Raw genomic sequence first — 20,056 nt, forward strand, 5'->3', positions numbered from 1 at the left:
ATTTACCATTGCTAATAAAATTATACATTCTAAATGTTTTATGAAAATAATACATAAAATAGAGATTAATATAGTTTTTAAAAAGAGGTAAAAAAAAGTCTGTAAAAAAATTTTCCTGGATTTTGTAGGTAATCCTGAATTTAAAGTAGAAACCTAAATTTGTATGCAGAATTTGTAATCATGAAGTTAGGGCTATTCCAGTAAAATTTACCTAGGAGAGGCGGAACGCCGACGATATTTTTTTCCATAGGTCGGGGGTTATCAACATAATTGTATTCTGGAGGGTGGTGGTCCCGATTTAAATTCATTTCTGTTGGTGGGGGGTTTCTGAATGATAGGTTAAACATATTGTTCCCCCTGTTATGAAGGAAGATTCTCCTGAAAAGGTCATCCGACTGCAAATAAAGTTGGCAGACCACTAATTTTAAGCGTCCGTTTGTGTTCTTGTCAAACCAGTGATCGGGAAGGACGTGCCCCCTGCGCCTATAGCGCATATTGACAAGAAATAGCGCATACAGTGACAAATGTAAGCGCCCACGTGGCGCACGATACTTTTCACTTCGTTTCGAAACGTTTAGATATCGTCAAATGAATTTCCGATCGTGTTCCATGCCGCCATGTGTGTGTACACAACTGTGTAATGTTCCTCCAATAATAGGAGCACCTATATATTTTTGGGACGTCTCGGATGTTTACCTATGATAATAGAACCATGCGATTTCACGTCTCGGGTGTTTTCCTATTGTAATAATAAAACCATGCGGTCTAACTGATAACCCGAAAAACGTAATTAACCATCATTCATGATATATATTTTTTTTATAAACAACTTTAAATTTGTTAAATTTGGCTAGTACAGACGAGATTTAGCCCTTATAATAATCTCATTTAGTTTAGCTTGCTATTATTTCGATTGAAGAACCCCAAAGACTTTTTAGGAATATAGTTTTTGTCTCCATAAAAGACGCTTAACTGTCCTTGTCATTTTTTGGTCTTTGGCTCATTTTGACATTTTGTAAACATGACTTCTTCAGCGATTTGTTGTTTTGTTCTATGAATTAATGGTACTCTATACTGTTATTCTTGTCACCGTGATGAAGATATAATGATACAAGAAGTGCAGAGGAATTGCCTGAAATGTCCTCTGATACGGAACGTCTGGAATAAGTATGGTATCGACGAAGACCCAAATTTAATGTAAAAAAAACCAACATGAACATGAACAAGGCAACAGTACCAGTTTAAACATTGTAAATAAAGGTTAACTTAAATATTGTTGCGGTTGGAAGAAGTTATTATATATTCATTGAAATTGAAATGTCAGAATTTGTTGTACTTAAATCTCTTTCCTTGCAAAGAATATGTCCTTAATAAGGTGGACTGGCCAATTCTTTGCAATTTTTGTCCCAAATAATATTTTATTGCATACAGTTTATAACAACTTCAAGTACCCTCTCCCTTGTATACCGTCTCCCCACAAAAAAATATGTGTGGGTGACATCCAAACTATGCGGTCCATAAAAAAATATTTATATTTGGCACAAACAATTAGATTTTTATTGCGCATGTTGCGTGGGTGGTATTGAAGGAAAAAAATGGCCTAATTTTTGCGGAAAAATATGGCCTTGTTACACAGGAGAGTATATCATCTTCCTCAACATTTGCCTATTGAAAAAAAAATGTATATAAGAAATACAAAAATTAAAAAAAGAATTACATTGTGCCTACCAAAAATATTTTATGGCTCAAACTAAACTCTGAAACATCAAATGGTTGGTGCCAACCAGTTTCCCCACCTGAAGAATATGTCGTACCTGAAAATGTTATTGACAGTTTTAAAAATAAAATGGGCCATAATTAAAATCGCACCCCCCTTTTTCGGTCACTGTGAGCTATTGCCGTCATGTTGCATCTGTCGTCTGCTGCTCCATAACATTGTTACATGTTTCATTTTATATTTTAATAGCAACATAGCTAGTATAAAAAAGAAGATGTGGTATGATTGCCATTGAGACCAGAGGCGGATTTGGGATGCACTGAAATAGATAAACCAACAAATTTTACATTTATTTGACAGGATGCAACATTTTTGTATACTTTAAAAAACTAGCTAACTTTTATTTTTTTTCTCTAGGTAGGGGGTCTTGGAAGAAAATACATGTTCTAGGTGGGGGTGTATTTTTTTAATCTTTTCCATAGGTGGGGGGTCAAAAAATAAGTGGCGTTCCACCCCCCTGGATAATTTTTACTGGAATAGCCCTTAATGTGCTAAAGTCAAGCCAGGAAAATTGCATATAAATGAATGGACTGTTATATCCTGAATAACAAAAGCATCTTTTGATAGAAAACAATTTTTAGAAATAATATATATTATAATGATTCTATTATAAGTTTTGGTACTCAAATAGGAAGATTTTTTTAGGACAATATTTGTGATTATTACTTGTTATTTATCTCTTCTATCTATGCTTATGTCTATTTTTAGGAAGAACCACCAACTAAGAAAAAGAAAGTAACAGAATCAGAAGTGGGTAAGATGTTCATTACATATGTTGTTTAGTGAAATAGTTTGTAGGTTAATAAAAGTAAAGAGTAGATCTAAGAATTAAGTAATAGTTTGTAGGTTAATTCAATTCAATTCAATTCAATATTTTATTTACGTCTCACCTTATGTATAAAATTACACAATAAATTTATAAAAGATACATTTTGTATACATAAGCCAATCTGTACAGATTTATGAGAGACGATAATCACTTAAAAGAATATGTATATGTACATAATAAATATTAAACCTGAATGGTAAAATTATACAACAAAAGTATTCAATTATTATTTACAATATAAAACTTCTCGGCGTCGTTTAAGAATAAAATTACAGGTTTTGGCACATAATCTTATAATATCTTGATTCGAAAATAAAAATACCATTTTCTGACAATCTGTAAAACTATTAAAATGGTCATCAATTTTAAGAGACTCAGTAAAAAGAACTTGTCTAAGATCATTATAAACAGGACAATGTAAAATAACATGATAATCATCTTCGACAGTATTAAAACAATTAAAACAACATCTCTCTTCCAGCGTCAAATTTTCATACCTCCCAGTTTCCAGTCTAATAGGAGCCACCCCACATCTAAATTTTGCAAAGGCTCTTCTTTCACAAAAAGGCATTAACAGTTTGCAGTAGATTTCTACAACATACTCCTGCTTAAAAATATTATAGGTTCTCAATTTATTACGCCCATTTCCCCGTCTGGAAGAGGATGAACTAACAATACTTTTCCATTCTTCATATAAATATTAAACATTCTTGACATGACTGTATCAATAAACATATTTTTATTAATATTAGTGTTTGTATTACAAAAGTCAACCAATTCAAGTTCCATGAAATGTTTGCCTTGATAAAGGTAAAGAGTATATCTAAGAATTAAGTAATATAGTGTAGGTTAATAAAGGTAATAAAGAAGATATCCAAGAATTAAGTAATATAGTGTAGGTTAATAAAGGTAAAGAGTATATCTAAGAATTAAGTAATATAGTGTAGGTTAATAAAGGTAATAAAGAGTATATCTAAGAATTAAGTAATATAGTGTAGGTTAATAAAGGTAAAGAGGATATCTAAGAATTAAGTAATATAGTGTAGGTTAATAAAGGTAAAGAGTATATCTAAGAATTAAGTAATATAGTCTAGGTTAATAAAGGTAAAGAGGATATCTAAGAATTAAGTAATATAGTGTTGGTTAATAAAGGTAAAGAGTATATCTAAGAATTAAGTAATATAGTGTAGGTTAATAAAGGTAAAGAGTATATCTAAGAATTAAGTAATATAGTGTAGGTTAATAAAGGTAAAGAGTATATCTAAGAATTAAGTAATATAGTGTAGGTTAATAAAGGTAAAGAGTATATCTAAGAATTAAGTAATATAGTGTAGGTTAATAAAGGTAAAGAGGATATCTAAGAATTAAGTAATATAGTGTTGGTTAATAAAGGTAAAGAGTATATCTAAGAATTAAGTAATATAGTGTAGGTTAATAAAGGTAAAGATTATATCTAAGAATTAAGTAATATAGTGTAGGTTAATAAAGGTAAAGAGTATATCTAAGAATTAAGTTATATAGAACATATTCTCTTCCTTACCATTTTTGGATATATATGGTCATTGAAAAACGATGGGAAAACACATTTTACAGAACTCTTCACAGAAAATGAAAAGATTGCCTAGGAATTTGAATTATATTGTATAATAAACTTCCTTTGGCAAAGAATAGGAGTTTGAGAAAATCTAACAAAATGAAAAACTAATTTAATATAGTCTATTCAATTTTTATAGCTTCTGATGTATCACAGATTGAAAATTTATACGAGTTAGAAGTTTATGGTAGTGCTGAAAACCCAAAAGGAACAACTATTGCAAATTACTCCTTTGAGGTAAGATACATGATATTTTGATATTATGATAAATAAGCAGATACACATACTGTCAATATGATCTAAATATAACATTTTAACATAAGGAGAGTGTAAACATTATTTTTTGATTGAAATGTATTAACCTTTCATGTGATGAAGGGGGTTAAATTGGTTTATTGAAGACCAAATTTCTCCTACACATCATTAATGTGGATTTTTACTAACTATTTATGCAAAAGATATTTAATTGCATTTTAAATGATCATAAAACATGTCCCTTTCAATATAATTCAGATTAACAGTTTTCAAGTTAAGCACAGATTTCCCTTTTAATAGCTGGCTATTTTACATGTTTCATCTTCAAGTAGTTGAATTTAAATTTCAAAATCATATAACATAACATAAACAGATTTATTTGAACTAATCACATTAGCAATCCAAGTAACAAGTTTTTTACAATGACTATTATGAGTAAAAAAAAAAAGTTGATACCTAACTTTGACTGTAGGTATGTGATAACATTTGGAACATAGCACCGTGTGCTAATATTGTAATGGGGGAACCAGCTTTCTTGTCAGAGGAATTCAGTGGTACAGATAATCCAGATATAGAACTGGTTACAACATCAGGTTACAGTAAGAATGGTGCCCTGTCTGTCCTACAGAGAACAATCAGACCCCAGATAGTGACGACCTTTGAACTTCCGGGTTGTATAGACATGTGGACTGTAAAGGGAGAGCTACCTGAGGAAGAAGGGGGAAGTAGGGTAAGTCAGGATTAGTAAATGAGTTTCAAAATTATTTAGGAACTTTAATATATTTATCTATGTTGTAGTTATTTTTAGAAAATATTAAACAAAATGTTAAAAAAAGAATAAGACATCATAATTTAAATTTAGCCAATGAAAACAAAAAAAAAGAAGATAGCACATTGTTTACTGAGAAATAGATTAACAAGATATTAGTTGGTATTAATAGTAGTAGAAAATAAAACAAATTTTTCAAATAAAATTATTAGAAAGTTGTTCCCTTTTCTGCATATGCTTTTTGGGAACAAAGTATGTTAATGTATGTATGCTGATTTTTGTCAGTAACTAAAACTAGAAAGATACAGAAAAAAAAATCGGGATTAGAATAAAACAATTGTTGATAGATTCAATGATATATTAATCTCTAATAAATTAAAATTATGTAATTATCTATAGTAAAGTCAAAAGAAAGCCTAGCAAGTTGGACTTATAAATAAAAAGTTTAATCCACTTTACATGCAAACAATGATATTATATTGTAATGAAATAAGAACTATGATTTCAGACGAGTATTGAAGGAGAAACACCAAACACAGAACAGGAAGACAAAGATTTAGTCAAGGACGGTCATGCTTTCTTAATCCTCAGTCGTGAAGACTCCAGTATGGTAAGATAATCCTCAGCATTATTATACCCCATGCAACAAAGTTGCAGAGGGTATAATGTTTTTGACCCATCCGTCCGTCTATTAGTCCGTCAGTCCTGTTCTTGTCATCGCATCTCCTCTGAAACCACACAACAGAATTTCATGAAACCTTTTTAGATAATAAGGACATACTATTTAGATGTGCATATCGACAGGAAATTATGATTCAGGTTTTTTATGCCCCACCTACGAAAGTAGAGGGGCATTATGTTTTCTGGTCTGTGGCTCCGTTCATCCATCCGTCCGTCTGTGCGTCCGTTCGTCCGTCCGTTCAGGTTAAAGTTTTTGGTCAAGGTAGTTTTTGATGAAGCTGAAGTCCAATCAACTTGAAACTTAGTAAACTTGTTGCTTATGATATGATCTTTTTAATTTTAAAGCCAAATTAGACTTTTGACCCCAATTTCACGGTCCACTAAACATAGAAAATGAAAGTGGGAGTTTCAGGTTAAAGTTTTTGGTCAAGGTAGTTTTTGATAAAATTGAAGTCCAATCAACTTGAAACTTAGTACATATGTTCCCTATAGTATAATCTTTCTAATTTAAATGCCAAATTAGATTATTACCCAATTTCATGGTCCATGGAACATGGTAAAGGATAGTGCGAGTGGGGCATCCGTCTACTTTGGACACATTCTTGTTTTCTAGGAGTTACACCCCCTTGAACTTATTTTTCATAATATACTACTGCAACAGTTTGTCATCACAACTCCTCTGAAACCACACAACAGAATTTCATGAAACTTTGTAGATGATAGGGACATACTATGTAAATGTGCATATCATCAGAAATTATGATTCAGGTTTTTAGCTCACCTGGCCCAAAGGGCCAAGTGAGCTTTTCTCATCACTTTGCGTCCGTCGTCCGTCATCTGTCGTCGTCCGTCGTCGTTAACTTTTACAAAAATCTTCTCCTCTGAAACTACTGGGCCAAATTAAACCAAACTTTGGCCACAATCATCATTGGGGTAACTTATTTTAAAAATGTGTCCGGTGACCTTGCCAACCAACCAAGATGGCCGCCATGGCTAAAAATAGAACTTAGGGGTAAAATGCAATTTTTGGCTTATAACTCAAAAACCAAAGCATTTAGAGCAAATCTGACGTGGTGTAAAATTGTTTTAGGTCAAGATCTATCTGCCCTGAAATTTTCAGATGAATCGGACAACCCGTTGTTGGGTTGCTGCCCCTGAATTGGTAATTTTAAAGAAATTTTGCAGTTTTTGGTTATTGTCGAGCCTGCAACTTTTGTTGCAGAAAGCTTGACATAGGGATAGTGATCCGGCGGGGGCGGGGGCAGCTACGGCGGGGGCGTTAGCTAACTTCTTAAAAGGTTTATATTTTAGAAGGTGAAAGACCTGAATGCTTCATACTTTGTATATAGATGCCTCATGTTACGAAGTTTCCGTCATTCACATGTCCAATGTCCTTGACCTCATTTTCATGGTTCAGTGACCATTTGAAAAAAAAGTTCAGAATTTTTGTAATGTTGAATTCTCTCTTATTATAAGTAATAGGATAACTATATTTGGTATGTGCGTACCTTGCAAGGTCCTCATGCCCGTGAGACAGTTTTCACATGACCTCGACCTCATTTCATGGATCAGTGAACAAGGTTAAGTTTTGGTGGTCAAGTCCATATCTCAGATACTATAAGCAATAGGGCTAGTATATTTGGTGTATGGAAGGACTGGAAGGTGTACATGTCCAACTGACAGGTGTCATCTGACCTTGACCTCATTTTCATGGTTCAGTGGTTATAGGTAAGTTTTTGTGTTTTGGTCTGTTTTTCTCATACTTTATGCAATTGGTCTACTATATTTGTTGTATGGAATGATTGTAAGGTGTGCATGTCTAGCGGGCAGATGTCATCTGACCTTGACCTCATTTTCATGGTTCAGTGGTCAAAGTTAAGTTTTTAAGTTTTGGTCTTTTTATCTAATATTATATGCCAAAGGTCAGCTATATTTGGTGTATGGAAATATATTATGATCTATATGTCAGTCCCGCAGGTTTATTTGACCATGACCTCAATTGCACGGTTCATTGCACAGTGTTAAGTTTTTGTGTTTTGGTCTATTTTTCTTAAACTATAAGTAATAGGTCAACCATATTTGTTGTATGGAAGCTTTGTTAGCTGTACATGTCTGCCTGGCATGGTTCATCTGACCTTGACCTCATTTTCATGGTTCATTGGTCTTTGTTTAGCTATCTTGGTTAATGTTAACTTTATGTGACAGTTGTAATAAAGCTTTATACTTAGGACTTTCAACATAATATCAATGATTAGTAAAGAAGGCGAGACATTTCAGTGTGTGCACTCTTGTTATCTTGAATATTATTATAGATAGAGATAAACTGTAAACAGCAATAATGTTCAGCATAGTAAGATTTACAAATAAGTCAACCTGACCGAAATGGTTAGTTGACCCCTTATGGAGTTATTGCCCTTTATAGTAAATTTTTAACCATTTTTCGTAAATCTTAGTTATCTTTACAAAAATCTTCTCCTCTGAAACTACTGGGCCAAATTAATCCAAACTTGGCCACAATCATCTTTGGGGTATCTAGTTTAAAAAATGTGTCCGGTGACCCGGCCAACCAACCAATATGGCCGCCATGGCTAAAAATAGAACAAAGGGGTAAAATGCAGTTTTTGGCTTATAACTCAAAAACCAAAGCATTTAGAGCAAATCTGACATGGGGGTTATATTGTTTATCAGGTCAAAATCTATCCGCCCTGAAATTTTCAGATGAATCGGACAACCCGTTGTTAGGTTGCTGCCCCTGAATTGGCAATTTTAAGGAAATTTTGCAGTTTTTGGTTATTATCTTGAATATTATTATAGATAGAGATAAACTGTAAACAGCAATAATGTTAAGCAAAGTAAGATTTACAAATAAGTCAACAAGACCGAAATGGTCAATTGACCCCCTAAGGAGTTATTGTCCTTTATAGTCAATTTTTAACAATTTTCATAAAAATTGTAAATTTTTATTAACATTTTCCACTAAAACTACTGGGCCAAGTTCATTATAGATAGAGATAATTGTAAGCAGCAAGACTGTTTAGTAAAGTAAGATGTACAAACGCATCAACATCACCAAAACACAATTTTGTCATGAATCCATCTGCTTCCTTTGTTTAATATTCACATAGACCAAGGTGAGCGACACAGGCTCTTTAGAGCTTCTAGTTTCTAGGAGTTATGCCCCTTTGACTTATTAGAAAAAGAATTATAAATTGTATGTTCTCCATGTGTGTAAGGACAATATTAAAGATAAATTTATACTTGCGCCTCAAAAGTTTTAAAAATAAAACTGTTTGTGCTTTATTTATAGATTTTACAGACTGGTCAAGAGATTATGGAATTAGATCACAGTGGATTCAGTACTCAAACAGCTACAATCTTTGCTGGAAACATTGGTGACGACAAATACATCATACAAGTGTCTCCATCTGGTGTTAGACTGTTAGAGGGAGGTAATAAACTATATTTTCAAAATGATTGGGAGAAAATGCGAGATTTTTATTTACAGATTCAAGGCAAATTGGACACTTACTTTTCATTCAAGAGGTCATTTGACTATGAAAATTATTTAGATTTAAAGCACCCACAAAAACATTTATTAACAAAATACAGACTTAGCAATCACTGTTTAAGAATAGAAACTGGCAGACATGAATGATTTATCAATGTATGTGGTAAATATGGAATATTACCTCGACATGAGAGGATATTTTTAAATTGCAATTCAAATTCTATTGAAAATGAAATGCACTTTCTTCTGGAATGCCCTCTTGACAATAACCCCAGAAGATATGCAACTGATTACATAAAAAAATACCACGGTTGGGTTAATTTAAACAGAAATGATCTTTTTACATGGATCATGAGTAATGAAGATAGCAGTTTTTTTTATCTATTTTATGTGCATACCTTGATTAGACCTGCAACTTAGAAAATCAGAAAATTAGTTCAATATTCTAATAGATAGCAAAATTATCTCCTCTTGACCACTGACCCTTTCCTCATGCATTTGAACTATTATTTTATGTTTCTTTAATCACTCTGTAATTTTTATGTCATGTTGTTATTAATGTTATATATATATATGCTCTTAATGGGCCCTTTAATTTGGAAAAATATAACATTGTATTGTATATTTTTATTTTGTGGGGTACTAAACAGATCAATCTCAGCTCCACAAATTTCATAAAGCATCCTGGTAAACAGGAAATTTTTTAAAACCATCTTGTTTCTAGAGATTTATAATATCATATCCATAACCATGTATTGTTTGTACTCTACTTACAGTAAAACAGCTACAGTACCTGACTGTAGAACAGACATCAACTATTTGTCACTGTAGTGTATCTGATCCTTATGCACTGTTAATGACAGAGGCAGGCATGATTTTCTTGTTGACCTTAAAACAAGATGCAGTTAGTGGGAACAGTCGTCTGTCGATGACCAAGCCCTTACTTCCCCAGGTATGTAAACAGTCAGTGGAAATAGTCGTCTCTCAATGACCAAGCCCTTACTTCCCCAGGTATGTAAACAGTCAGTGGAAATAGTCGTCTCTCAATGACCAAGCCCTTACTTCCCCAGGTATGTGAACAGTTAGTGGAAATAGTCGTCTCTCAATGACCAAGCCCTTACTTCCCCAGGTATGTGAACAGTTAGTGGAAATAATCGTCTCTCAATGACCAAGCCCTTACTTCCCCAGGTATGTAAACAGTCAGTGGAAATAATCGTCTCTCAATGACCAAGCCCTTACTTCCCCAGGTATGTAAACAGTCAGTGGAAATAGTCGTCTCTCAATGACCAAGCCCTTACTTCCCCAGGTATGTAAACAGTCAGTGGAAATAGTTGTCTCTCAATGACCAAGCCCTTACTTCCCCAGGTATGTAAACAGTCAGTGGAAATAGTCGTCTCTCAATGACCAAGCCCTTACTTCCCCAGGTATGTAAACAGTCAGTGGAAATAGTCGTCTCTCAATGACCAAGCCCTTACTTCCCCAGGTATGTAAACAGTCAGTGGAAATAGTGGTCTCTCAATGACCAAGCCCTTACTTCCCCAGGTATGTAAACAGTTAGTGGAAATAGTCGTCTCTCAATGACCAAGCCCTTACTTCCCCAGGTATGTAAACAGTCAGTGGAAATAGTCGTCTCTCAATGAACGAGCCCTTACTTCCCCAGGTATGTAAACAGTCAGTGGAAATAGTCGTCTCTCAATGACCAAGCCCTTACGTCCCCAGGTATGTAAACAGTCAGTGGAAATAATCGTCTCTCAATGAACAAGCCCTTACATCCCCAGGTATGTAAACAGTCAGTGGAAATAGTTGTCTCTCAATGACCAAGCCCTTACTTCCCCAGGTATGTAAACAGTCAGTGGAAATAGTCGTCTCTCAATGACCAAGCCCTTACTTCCCCAGGTATTTAAACAGATTATTTTTTAAAACAGCAGTAGAATCTTAAACATCTCAATGTGATCATGCCTTTTCTTTGACAAATGAATTTTAAAAAAAGGTAATCAACCACTATTTGATAAAGAGATGGTATTTATTTTATGAGTTTTATTTTTCAGAAGGATGGAATCTATTGATATAAAAATTAATTTGGCTTGATTGATTTTGAATACTGTTAATTCATAAATTATCGCATGTATTTATTATTCAGATTTTTGAAGAATAGTCATAAATGTAAGATTAATCAAATCATTAGATAAATCATGTTAAGATCAAAACATGTTAAAAAATCAAAATCAAAGGTACTCGCTTCTTTTCTTTCAGCACTCAAAGATTTTAACATTGTGTACTTATAAAGATAGAAGTGGTTTATTTAGAACCAAACCTGTCAATGAAAATGAAGTGCCAGCTCCAGTGGAGGCAAAACCTAATAGAAGTTCTATTGAAAAGGTCTATAATATGGATTCTAGGTAAAAAATAAATCTTTTACAGTTTGTGGAAATACTGCAATCTAACTTAATTTCGAGACATTTGTTTTTACACGACGAAAACAATTGGAATTACAATTCATACATGTAAACTTGGATCTCTTTTAACAATGTATAAAAAGTAAATAGTAAGGGAGAAAAATTGTTGTAAAATCAGCTGAAAAGGGCCAAATGTAAAAAAAAAAGAGAGCAGTCACTAAAAAATAAGTTGGTTATCATAAGAAGTAATGTTTTTGCAATACCTGACTGCAAACTTTAATACCAAATATCATGAACAGATAAAATTGAAGATAGTAAATTTTGACACACATGAAAATTATCAAATATACGGAATTTTCTAATATTCATCTGTATCCAAATATCTTTGGTCAATTTGCTAACATGTTTTAATGAGACTGGGCAGGCATAAGCATTGTAATATGAGTTAATCATTTATATTTACAGCAATGTTGATGATGAGGATGAGTTATTGTATGGTGACACAGATACATCAGTTTTCTCTTCATCAATGGATACCTCACAAACAGAGGTCAAAAGGTAGGTCAAGTTATTGTATGGTGACACAGATACATCAGTTTTCTCTTCATCAATGGATACCTCACAAACAGAGGTCAAAAGGTAGGTCAAGTTATTGTATGGTGACACAGATACATCAGTTTTCTCTTCATCAATGGATACCTCACAAACAGAGGTCAAAAGGTAGGTCAAGTTATTGTATGGTGACACAGATACATCAGTTTTCTCTTCATCAATGGATACTTCACAAACAGAGGTCAAAAGGTAGGTCAAGTTATTGTATGGTGACACAGATACATCAATTTTCTCTTCATCAATGGATACCTCACAAACAGGTCAAAAGGTAGGTCAAGTTATTGTATGGTGACACAGATACATCAGTTTTCTCTTCAACAATGGATACTTCACAGTCAGAAGTCAAAAGGTAGGTCAAGTTATGTTAACAGATTTAATTGACATGGAATTATTTTGTCAGAAAATTGAGATGAAAAAATGAAAAAATATGTGGCCTGTTGCAAGGCATAGTATTGTCCCTGTTTTCTTGTTCAAATGGTTCTAGATCAGTCAATGCTCTTTGTCCAATCTACATATGTTAAATTTGTTCTTGTGCTGAATATGCAAGAAATATTTCCCATGGCATGTAAAGCTAGTAACAAGTAATCGAATTTTGATAAAGTTATAAATATAGAAACTTCAAAATCCTTAGAAACTAATTTTCTTTAAAAGCTTCCATTTTAGCATTAAGATTATGAACTTTTAAAGAGATCTTTTTTCATAAAACTGTGCCTTAATGAATTTTCTTTACTGTAATATAAACTACTATTTTATTGTTTCATTACAATTAATTTTTGTAACAATCTTGATTTCAGTCCAACAAAGTCTTCTCGTCTCCAGAATGATGTAAAACCAACATATTGGGCCTTAGTTTGCAGAGAAAATGGTGTCTTAGAGGTACTGATTCATATTAACAACAGACTGATAAAAAGTCTGAAATTTAAAGTTTAAAAAAATATAAATTGATAAAGATGAATACCAATATCTATTTACCAATAATTTAATTTTGGATGTAACACGTCTTCTGATTGGCTGACATTATTTTATTTTTAGCCCATAGACATAATTTAGTCATGTGACTGTGACGTCATCAACGTTTTTTCATGGTTTTCTACGGTTTAAAATGGAATTTAGAATTAAATTATAAGAAATGACTGTAATATTTTTTCTGTCTATTCAAAATAACATAAAAAATGTGGTGCACACTGTTAAATAACCCTCTACAGGCGTTATTCTGTGTGCACCACATTTTTTATGTTATTTCTTCATAGACAGAAAAAATATTACAGGCATTCCTTAATTGTTTACTAATTAAACTGATTTGAAAAATAATTAAAAAAAACTGACTGATTATTTTAGCATGATACATGCAATATAGAATAAGTATCTGATTGCCAATTAGACAACTAACCACCAGAGACCATATGACATAAGATTTATTTTAGCATGATACATGCAATATAGAATAAGAAGATTCTGTATGATTGCCAATTAGACAACTATCCTCTATATGATGCAGATATAAGTGATTTCTATTACTACCATCACTATAAAAATACTATGTGGAATTGAAATACTGTTCTTTTGAATAAATATAAAATATAATGAACATTATTTTTAGATATACAGTATGCCAGACTTTAAGTTATCTTATTATGTCAAGAATTTCCCTATGGGACAGAAGATATTGGTAGATAGTGTGCAGGTTAAAGACAAACTCAGGTAAGATTTACATAGTACCCCAGTAATTGCTGATAATTTTTGTACCAGAGATATACTCTGCAGTTTTGATTGGAATTTGAAGACATGATAATACAACAGTATTTGAAAAGAATATATTAATTGTATAAATAAACCAATTTTATGAGATGTTTCCAATGGCCGAAATGTCTCATAAAATTGGTTTATTTATACAATTATATAAAGTATGTTCCCTATTGGAATTTTAAAAACAAGGAAGAATATATTAAATAAACTATGTAACAGGTATCTATCTAAGTAAGAGATGATCTATATCTGAAGATCACCATGGAGGATGTAAAATCATTGGTAGAATATTCTGTTTAGTAAGAGATGATCTATATCTGAAGATCACCATGGAGGATGTAAAATCATTGGTAGAATATTCTGTTTAGTAAGAGATGATCTATATCTGAAGATCACCATGGAGGATGTAAAATCATTGGTAGAATATTCTGTTTAGTAAGAGATGATCTATATCTGAAGATCACCATGGAGGATGTAAAATCATTGGTAGAATATTCTGTTTAGTAAGAGATGATCTATATATGAAGATCACCATGGAGGATGTAAAATCATTGGTAGAATATTCTGTTTAGTAAGAGATGATCTATATCTGAAGATCACCATGGAGGATGTAAAATCATTGGTAGAATATTCTGTTTAGTAAGAGATGATCTATATCTGAAGATCACCATGGAGGATGTAAAATCATTGGTAGAATATTCTGTTTAGTAAGAGATGATCTATATCTGAAGATCACCATGGAGGATGTAAAATCATTGGTAGAATATTCTGTTTAGTAAGAGATGATCTATATCTGAAGATCACCATGGAGGATGTAAAATCATTGGTAGAATATTCTGTTTAGTAAGAGATGATCTATATCTGAAGATCACCATGGAGGATGTAAAATCATTGGTAGAATATTCTGTTTAGTAAGAGATGATCTATATCTGAAGATCACCATGGAGGATGTAAAATCATTGGTAGAATATTCTGTTTAGTAAGAGATGATCTATATCTGAAGATCACCATGGAGGATGTAAAATCATTGGTAGAATATTCTGTTTAGTAAGAGATGATCTATATCTGAAGATCACCATGGAGGATGTAAAATCATTGGTAGAATATTCTGTTTAGTAAGAGATGATCTATATCTGAAGATCACCATGGAGGATGTAAAATCATTGGTAGAATATTCTGTTTAGTAAGAGATGATCTATATATGAAGATCACCATGGAGGATGTAAAATCATTGGTAGAATATTCTGTTTAGTAAGAGATGATCTACATCTGAAGATCACCATGGAGGATGTAAAATCATTGGTAGAATATTCTGTTTAGTAAGAGATGATCTATATATGAAGATCACCATGGAGGATGTAAAATCATTGGTAGAATATTCTGTTTAGTAAGAGATGATCTATATCTGAAGATCACCATGGAGGATGTAAAATCATTGGTAGAATATTCTGTTTAGTAAGAGATGATCTATATCTGAAGATCACCATGGAGGATGTAAAATCATTGGTAGAATATTCTGTTTAGTAAGAGATGATCTATATATGAAGATCACCATGGAGGATGTAAAATCATTGGTAGAATATTCTGTTTAGTAAGAGATGATCTATATCTGAAGATCACCATGGAGGATGTAAAATCATTGGTAGAATATTCTGTTTAGTAAGAGATGATCTACATCTGAAGATCACCATGGAGGATGTAAAATCATTGGTAGAATATTCTGTTTAGTAAGAGATGATCTATATATGAAGATCACCATGGAGGATGTAAAATCATTGGTAGAATATTCTGTTTAGTAAGAGATGATCTACATCTGAAGATCACCATGGAGGATGTAAAATCATTGGTAGAATATTCTGTTTAGTAAGAGATGATCTATATATGAAGATCACCATGGAGGATGTAAAATCATTGGTAGAATATTCTGTTTAGTAAGAGATGATCTATATCTGAAGATCACCATGGAGGATGTAAAATCATTGGTAGAATATTCTGTTTAGTAAGAGATGATCTATATCTGAAGATCACCATGGAGGATGTAAAATTCATTGGTAGAATATTCTGTTTAGTAAGAGATGATCTATATCTGAAGATCACCATGGAGGATGTAAAATCATTGGTAGAATATTCTGTTTAGTAAGAGATGATCTATATCTGAAGATCACCATGGAGGATGTAAAATCATTGGTAGAATATTCTGTTTAGTAAGAGATGATCTATATCTGAAGATCACCATGGAGGATGTAAAATCATTGGTAGAATATTCTGTTTAGTAAGAGATGATCTATATCTGAAGATCACCATGGAGGATGTAAAATCATTGGTAGAATATTCTGTTTAGTAAGAGATGATCTATATCTGAAGATCACCATGGAGGATGTAAAACTCATTGGTAGAATATTCTGTTTAGTAAGAGATGATCTATATCTGAAGATCACCATGGAGGATGTAAAATCATTGTAGAATATTCTGTTTAGTAAGAGATGATCTATATCTGAAGATCACCATGGAGGATGTAAAATCATTGGTAGAATATTCTGTTTAGTAAGAGATGATCTATATCTGAAGATCACCATGGAGGATGTAAAATCATTGGTAGAATATTCTGTTTAGTAAGAGATGATCTATATCTGAAGATCACCATGGAGGATGTAAAATCATTGGTAGAATATTCTGTTTAGTAAGAGATGATCTATATCTGAAGATCACCATGGAGGATGTAAAATCATTGGTAGAATATTCTGTTTAGTAAGAGATGATCTATATCTGAAGATCACCATGGAGGATGTAAAATCATTGGTAGAATATTCTGTTTAGTAAGAGATGATCTATATCTGAAGATCACCATGGAGGATGTAAAATCATTGGTAGAATATTCTGTTTAGTAAGAGATGATCTATATCTGAAGATCACCATGGAGGATGTAAAACTCATTGGTAGAATATTCTGTTTAGTAAGAGATGATCTATATCTGAAGATCACCATGGAGGATGTAAAATCATTGGTAGAATATTCTGTTTAGTAAGAGATGATCTATATCTGAAGATCACCATGGAGGATGTAAAATCATTGGTAGAATATTCTGTTTAGTAAGAGATGATCTATATCTGAAGATCACCATGGAGGATGTAAAATCATTGGTAGAATATTCTGTTTAGTAAGAGATGATCTATATCTGAAGATCACCATGGAGGATGTAAAATCATTGGTAGAATATTCTGTTTAGTAAGAGATGATCTATATCTGAAGATCACCATGGAGGATGTAAAATCATTGGTAGAATATTCTGTTTAGTAAGAGATGATCTATATCTGAAGATCACCATGGAGGATGTAAAATCATTGGTAGAATATTCTGTTTAGTAAGAGATGATCTATATCTGAAGATCACCATGGAGGATGTAAAACTCATTGGTAGAATATTCTGTTTAGTAAGAGATGATCTATATCTGAAGATCACCATGGAGGATGTAAAATCATTGGTAGAATATTCTGTTTAGTAAGAGATGATCTATATCTGAAGATCACCATGGAGGATGTAAAATCATTGGTAGAATATTCTGTTTAGTAAGAGATGATCTATATCTGAAGATCACCATGGAGGATGTAAAATCATTGGTAGAATATTCTGTTTAGTAAGAGATGATCTATATCTGAAGATCACCATGGAGGATGTAAAATCATTGGTAGAATATTCTGTTTAGTAAGAGATGATCTATATCTGAAGATCACCATGGAGGATGTAAAACTCATTGGTAGAATATTCTGTTTAGTAAGAGATGATCTATATCTGAAGATCACCATGGAGGATGTAAAATCATTGGTAGAATATTCTGTTTAGTAAGAGATGATCTATATCTGAAGATCACCATGGAGGATGTAAAATCATTGGTAGAATATTCTGTTTAGTAAGAGATGATCTATATCTGAAGATCACCATGGAGGATGTAAAATCATTGGTAGAATATTCTGTTTAGTAAGAGATGATCTATATCTGAAGATCACCATGGAGGATGTAAAATCATTGGTAGAATATTCTGTTTAGTAAGAGATGATCTATATCTGAAGATCACCATGGAGGATGTAAAATCATTGGTAGAATATTCTGTTTAGTAAGAGATGATCTATATCTGAAGATCACCATGGAGGATGTAAAATCATTGGTAGAATATTCTGTTTAGTAAGAGATGATCTATATCTGAAGATCACCATGGAGGATGTAAAATCATTGGTAGAATATTCTGTTTAGTAAGAGATGATCTATATCTGAAGATCACCATGGAGGATGTAAAATCATTGGTAGAATATTCTGTTTAGTAAGAGATGATCTATATCTGAAGATCACCATGGAGGATGTAAAATCATTGGTAGAATATTCTGTTTAGTAAGAGATGATCTATATCTGAAGATCACCATGGAGGATGTAAAATCATTGGTAGAATATTCTGTTTAGTAAGAGATGATCTATATCTGAAGATCACCATGGAGGATGTAAAATCATTGGTAGAATATTCTGTTTAGTAAGAGATGATCTATATCTGAAGATCACCATGGAGGATGTAAAATCATTGGTAGAATATTCTGTTTAGTAAGAGATGATCTATATCTGAAGATCACCATGGAGGATGTAAAATCATTGGTAGAATATTCTGTTTAGTAAGAGATGATCTATATCTGAAGATCACCATGGAGGATGTAAAATCATTGGTAGAATATTCTGTTTAGTAAGAGATGATCTATATCTGAAGATCACCATGGAGGATGTAAAATCATTGGTAGAATATTCTGTTTAGTAAGAGATGATCTATATCTGAAGATCACCATGGAGGATGTAAAATCATTGGTAGAATATTCTGTTTAGTAAGAGATGATCTATATCTGAAGATCACCATGGAGGATGTAAAATCATTGGTAGAATATTCTGTTTAGTAAGAGATGATCTATATCTGAAGATCACCATGGAGGATGTAAAATCATTGGTAGAATATTCTGTTTAGTAAGAGATGATCTATATCTGAAGATCACCATGGAGGATGTAAAATCATTGGTAGAATATTCTGTTTAGTAAGAGATGATCTATATCTGAAGATCACCATGGAGGATGTAAAATCATTGGTAGAATATTCTGTTTAGTAAGAGATGATCTATATCTGAAGATCACCATGGAGGATGTAAAATCATTGGTAGAATATTCTGTTTAGTAAGAGATGATCTATATCTGAAGATCACCATGGAGGATGTAAAATCATTGGTAGAATATTCTGTTTAGTAAGAGATGATCTATATATGAAGATCACCATGGAGGATGTAAAATCATTGGTAGAATATTCTGTTTAGTAAGAGATGATCTATATCTGAAGATCACCATGGAGGATGTAAAATCATTGGTAGAATATTCTGTTTAGTAAGAGATGATCTATATCTGAAGATCACCATGGAGGATGTAAAATCATTGGTAGAATATTCTGTTTAGTAAGAGATGATCTATATATGAAGATCACCATGGAGGATGTAAAATCATTGGTAGAATATTCTGTTTAGTAAGGATGATCTATATATGAAGATCACCATGGAGGATGTAAAATCATTTGGTAGAATATTCTGTTTAGTAAGAGATGATCTATATCTGAAGATCACCATGGAGGATGTAAATCATTGGTAGAATATTCTGTTTAGTAAGAGATGATCTATATATGAAGATCACCATGGAGGATGTAAAATCATTGGTATAATATTCTGTTTAGTAAGAGATGATCTATTATATGAGTCACCATGGAGGATGTAAAATCATTGTAGAATTTCTGTTTAGTAAGAGATGATCTATATTATGAAGATCACCATGGAGGATGTAAATCATTGGTAGAATATTCTGTTTAGTAAGAGATGATCT

At 32.5% G+C, this 20,056-nt stretch overlaps 1 protein-coding gene across 4 annotated transcripts in view; it reads left to right on the plus strand.

The window, feature by feature from the left end:
• LOC143080971 (cleavage and polyadenylation specificity factor subunit 1-like) overlaps positions 1–20,056 on the plus strand; it is a 62,548-nt gene that overhangs the window by 19,020 nt on the left and 23,472 nt on the right. For all 4 annotated transcript variants that reach the window (XM_076257181.1, XM_076257184.1, XM_076257182.1 and 1 more), the window contains 10 exons: positions 2,486–2,531; positions 4,340–4,437; positions 4,928–5,185; positions 5,733–5,834; positions 9,213–9,354; positions 10,190–10,365; positions 11,667–11,812; positions 12,275–12,367; positions 13,216–13,297; positions 14,022–14,122. In XM_076257181.1, coding sequence (XP_076113296.1) covers positions 2,486–2,531; positions 4,340–4,437; positions 4,928–5,185; positions 5,733–5,834; positions 9,213–9,354; positions 10,190–10,365; positions 11,667–11,812; positions 12,275–12,367; positions 13,216–13,297; positions 14,022–14,122 — 1,244 coding nt within the window. The remainder of the gene's footprint in view (positions 1–2,485; positions 2,532–4,339; positions 4,438–4,927; positions 5,186–5,732; positions 5,835–9,212; positions 9,355–10,189; positions 10,366–11,666; positions 11,813–12,274; positions 12,368–13,215; positions 13,298–14,021; positions 14,123–20,056) is intronic.

Source organism: Mytilus galloprovincialis, chromosome 6 (genome assembly GCF_965363235.1).
Source record: "Mytilus galloprovincialis chromosome 6, xbMytGall1.hap1.1, whole genome shotgun sequence".
Classification (NCBI taxonomy): Eukaryota; Metazoa; Mollusca; class Bivalvia; order Mytilida; family Mytilidae; genus Mytilus; species Mytilus galloprovincialis.